This window comes from Octodon degus, unplaced genomic scaffold (genome assembly GCF_000260255.1).
Source record: "Octodon degus isolate 3935 unplaced genomic scaffold, OctDeg1.0 scaffold00017, whole genome shotgun sequence".
In the NCBI taxonomy this organism is placed as follows: Eukaryota; Metazoa; Chordata; class Mammalia; order Rodentia; family Octodontidae; genus Octodon; species Octodon degus.
The window spans coordinates 7967948-7973030 of NW_004524593.1; the positions used below are offsets into that span (position 1 = coordinate 7967948).

Consider the following 5083-nt stretch of genomic DNA (forward strand, 5'->3'; position numbering starts at 1 on the left):
TCTCTCTCTCTCTCCCTCTCTCTCTTTCTCTCTCTCCCCTGTGAACTGAGCTGGCTCATTTCATCAGCAGTGATGTACTTGGATCAAGTGACTCACCAATTCAGATAAGCATTTGCTAAAAGAAAGAAAATCCTATAAATGATGAGTGGCTTTATCTAAATCCTGCTTAGTAAAAAGGAAAAACATCAAAGGGAAAATAACAAAGAAAAAGGGAATTAACCACTTATGAACTACTTTACTTATGAAGTCCCATCCTCAGATTTGACACCTTTGAATATTTATTTGCCTTCTGTAATATTTGATGCTTGTCTTTTTGCTATTACTGGACTATAAACACTCAGAAGCAGGAAGCATGCTGTGTGTGTGTGTGTGTGTGCACGTGCACGCACGTATGTGTGTGTGCATATGGGGCTTTAGAATATCATTATACTATTAATAATAATATAATGGTAGTAGTAGCACTTTAACAGTAGTAATGTTCAGCTTATAGTCTTGGGATTATTCAGTTATACCTGGGTGATCCCATTTATTCTGAAAATTAAACTATGGCAAAAGTTCACTTATTCCACTATATAGGTGATGCAGCTCAGCCAAGCAAGGTGAAGCAACCTGTTCAAGGTCATGGAGCTAGTAGTGATAGAGCCAAGTTTCAAAGCAAGCCAGACTTACTCAAAATATGTATTAGTATTTCATGAGTGGCTCTAGTAATTGACTTGATTTGTCAAGCATCACCACAAATGTGAAATACAGAACTCATTAGATAAACAATATGTAGATATGAACACCTGTAATTGAATAGGATTTGTACTATAAAAGAAACCTAATGAAAACATCTGGTGAACACATCTGGGTCTGGAACAGTGGTCAGGGAAGGCACTGGAGAGGAAATCTTGGAATTAACTCTCAAAGAATACGTTTTAGTGTTCTGGACATGTAGGCTTTGGCAAGGACAATACGTAGAGTTGATTTGTATTGTTAATATCTAACAATATTAGTGCATTGTAATTTTTCAAGAAAATTTTGTTCTTGTTAATAGGTTAGCATGAAGTCTTAAATTTAAGTAATATCTCATTTACATGTTTACGATAGTCTTGAAAATATCTTGGTTCCTATTTTAATCAGTTTGAGTCGCCATAATTTCTTTCTTTCTTTCTTTTTTATGGAAGGGTCTACAGGGTGTTCAGGGTCTCACTACTAAATTGAACTTTAGTAATCCACCTGTTTATAGCTCCCAAGAGCTAGGATTACAGGCACGCACCGCCACCCCCAGTCTCAGCACGCCCCACAGGCAGGGCTGGCATGGCAGGCCTGGGGCTTGAACCCCAGCCCCTGCACCTGCTTGCATGTACTTTAGTCCATTGAGCTAATTGGCCAACCCTGAGTCGCCATAATTTCTGGGGTTTCCTCACTTGAAATTATTTGATATGTTTATGACTCATCTTTCAGGATAACTTTTAATGGGCTGTGAAATAGAAAATCTAATATTTTTAAAATATTCTATATTTTATACACTATTAAAAATGGTGTAGATGGGGGGGCGGCTCAGCCTGCCCTGAGGGCAAGGCTGGCGGGGCATGTGGTACAGGGGATTGAATTGCCCTCCCCTGTGCCTGCCTAAACTTGCCTAAGCAGGCACTTTAGACCACTGAACTATCTTGCTGGCCCAAGATTACTTTTTTTTTTCTTTCTTTCTCTTTCAATCATTCATTTATTCATTCATTTTTGGTGGAATGGGGGATTAAACTCAGGCCCTTGCGCTTGCCAGGAAAGCGCTTACTCTACTGAGCCATCTCTGGCCCTGGCCTAAGATTATTATTTTCTTTTTTCTTTTTTATTAATTTTATTGAGAAACAAGTAGCATGAGACAGTTTCAAAACAGGTTAGTAGGGCAGTTTCAACAATTAATACATTGCATATTGTTGTCTTTGTAGTAGTTATTCATAGTACAAAATGCAGACGTGATATCCTGTCCAAACACTATTAGTACAAATCTTTCTTCTCATTGAATTAAGAGAAAGTAGCTGTATATCTATCCTATTTTTTTCCATAATTTTATTGATAAACAAATAGCAATGAGATAGTTTCAAATCAAATTGGTAGGACAGTTTCAATAATTGACACATTGCATACATTCTTCCTAATGGTTAACTGCTGTACAAGATGTGGACATAATATCCTATTTACAAACACCATTAAAACAAATCACTCTATTCATCAAGAGAATGTAACTATATATCTATCCTAACTATTTTGAATACACAGATACAAAATGGACATTCATCTGTATACCCTTTTTTTGTTAAGTTCCATTATTTGAATATTATAGGTGTGTAAATTCAGCAAAATATTCTAAAAGAGTCCAGTAGCCCATAATAGTATTGGGTCTTCCGCTTGACTGGCAATGTCAGAAATTGTTGACCTGAGTCCCCTACAGCTCAACATAACAGTATGGCTTACTTCTTATATTTTGTTTTTATACTTTTCTGCTGGATGGTTAAGACCAAGGTAAAGCAGGACCTATGCAACAAGAGTTGTAGCTTTTGGGTCTGAGAAGGTCAGTGAAATCCCCTCAGGATTTATCCTGAGATCCTGTACCTCAGATTGTAGAACCTTTGTCAGTGCAGCCATGTGGATGAATCACGGCCATTGCTTGGCCAATGTGCTCTCTGTGAAAGCCTGAGAGAATGTTTTCTCTCCATGTGACAAGATTACTTTTTTAAAAAAAGGTAAATAGTTTACAACTATGGATTCCTTCAAATAATGCAGGCTGATATATCCAACTTCACAATGTAAATGACTCAATGCATTTTTCTTTTTCTTTTCAGTCATGGGAAATCGGAAATAAATTCTTGTAGTTTATTGCTTAAAAGTCAGTAATTTTACCACATCTAATTGCAAGGTATCCTGGGCAACAAATATTCTACCTATGTACCCAGAAAGAGAGGATATGGGATTGAGGGGGCAATTAGCAAAGCTCTATTAGAAAGCTGAATGCATGCGTGAGGGTATGTATGTGTGTATACACATATGATCATAGAATTCTGATTGAATTTTCATTTTTAATGTCATTAGAATTCTGACAAATCTTGGGCAAATGAGATGGTCATGTGGTTCACAGAAGAAGATAAAATTAGCAGGTATAGCTCAGTGTGAGCTGTAGTCCAAGTACTCAGAAGGCTGAGGCAAGATATAGCAAATTCAAGACCAGCATATATTACATTTGCAAAAAAAAAAAACAAAAAAAAACCAAATAACAAAAAAAAAAACTAAATGGTAAAACCACATTAGCCTGACTTGATCATTACATCTGTATTAAAATACCATATATATGTATGTGATATGTTGCATAAGTGTTGCAATATATTTATTGAAATAACACATTATATCCCATAAATATGTACAATTAGTATATATAAATTTAAAATAAAAATACATTTTAAAAAGGAAGCTGAAATTACGACTAAATTATAATTTTGAAAGCATCAGCTCATGGCCTTCTATAAACACAAACAGAAAATAAGAAGTACTGGGCATGTGCTGCTCACCTACAGTCCCAGCTCCCAGAGGGGCAGAGGCAGGAAGCTTGCTTGGGTACAAAAGTTCAAGACCAGCAAGGAAAACAGAGTGACACCTTCATCTCAAGAAATGTTTTGAAAAACAAAAGAAAACCTGCTGAAACATATATATAAGTAACATTTTAAAAGTTAGTGTTTCCTATACAAACTAGAGTGAAGCTAGGAATCATGGGAGAAAGACTTTTTAAATAAAAATTGTATCCTTCTATACTGTTTAAATAATTTACCATGTAACATGGTGATTTTTAATACTTTAAAAATATGTGTTATAATATTATGTATAAATTATATGTACTTATGGAAATGTGTTTGAAGACAAAATGGAAAAATAAAAAGTTGATTTGTTCCAGGGATGGAAATTTTGTGCAGTTTTCTTATTCTCTTGATTTCTTTTATTATTTTAATGTTTGCATAATTCAAGAATGTAAAATCTAAAGAACAGCTGCCTTAAATACTTTTTGAAGTAAATAAAGTATAAATAATACATTAATGCATGAAGGAGTAGGGTAGTATTGAATCGAGAACAGTACTCATAAAATATTTATGAGAATTCACATTTGTTGCCGAACACAATCATCACAAAACAACCTGGACAAGAAGCAGCAGGCCTCCAACCAGGTGAGTCCCTTATCAAGGTGAATGGAAGGCAGGCTAGAAGGAACTGGTTCTGGCTTAGAAGCACAAGGATAGGAGTAAAAGTGGTTGAACCCTGGCCAATTGAGAGTATAATCTTTGGCTGTGCTCCTCTGTAGGAGAAGATAAGGTCCTCCGCCTGTGGCACCCCTACATCAGCACCAAGCCTGTGGGGAAGTTGGTGGGACACATGTTCAGCATCACTGAAATCGTGACCAATGAAAAAGACCAGCATGTCATCAGCCTGTCCTCTGCAAAGGTAACCACGGCAACAACAAAAACCAAAATGAAATCATTTTTTTTTCTACAACAAATTATTAGAAGATTTAGAGGTTCATCTAAATTTTCACTGAATCACTTCTCGGCCTTTTGGTTAAGATCAAGTGTACATTTTCACTGAAATAACTGTCAGTCACTAAGAAAAATATTGTTGGTGTGGGGAAAACCATGATGAGCTTTTGTTCTTTGTTTCTATTGATTCTAACTTATTAGAAAGGATATAAGTTATTTTAAGGACAACTATATCAGGCATAAATTCAATATTATCTTTAGGAGCGAAACTCATGAGGCTTCTCAGCATAGATAAGAACAACATCATTAGAGATGGAGAAAAACAAGAACTTCTGTCACTGTTGTTATAAAATAGTGTTTTCAGTGTTCTGGCAAATGTAATACATCAAGGAAAATGAGTTATAAATAGAAATGAGAAGACTGAATTACTACATTTTCAAATAATGTGATTGCTTTAAAAATTCAATAAAGGCTACCCTGCGCCGGCGGGACCAGTCCCAGCCCAGGCGCAGCGTGGGCCGGACCCTCTCACACCCCCTCGGGCCGCCCCCCACCACTCCGCCCTACCTGCCCCACCCCTCCCA

The 5083-nt window shown here is 36.4% G+C and overlaps 1 protein-coding gene across 1 annotated transcript in view; it reads left to right on the forward strand.

Annotated features, from left to right (window-relative positions):
* The window catches only part of Wdr64 (WD repeat domain 64), a 159439-nt gene that overhangs the window by 48653 nt on the left and 105703 nt on the right, over nucleotides 1–5083 (forward strand). The window contains exon 10 of the mRNA XM_012513720.2: nucleotides 4328–4467. Within this exon, the coding sequence (XP_012369174.1) occupies nucleotides 4328–4467 (140 nt within the window). The remainder of the gene's footprint in view (nucleotides 1–4327; nucleotides 4468–5083) is intronic.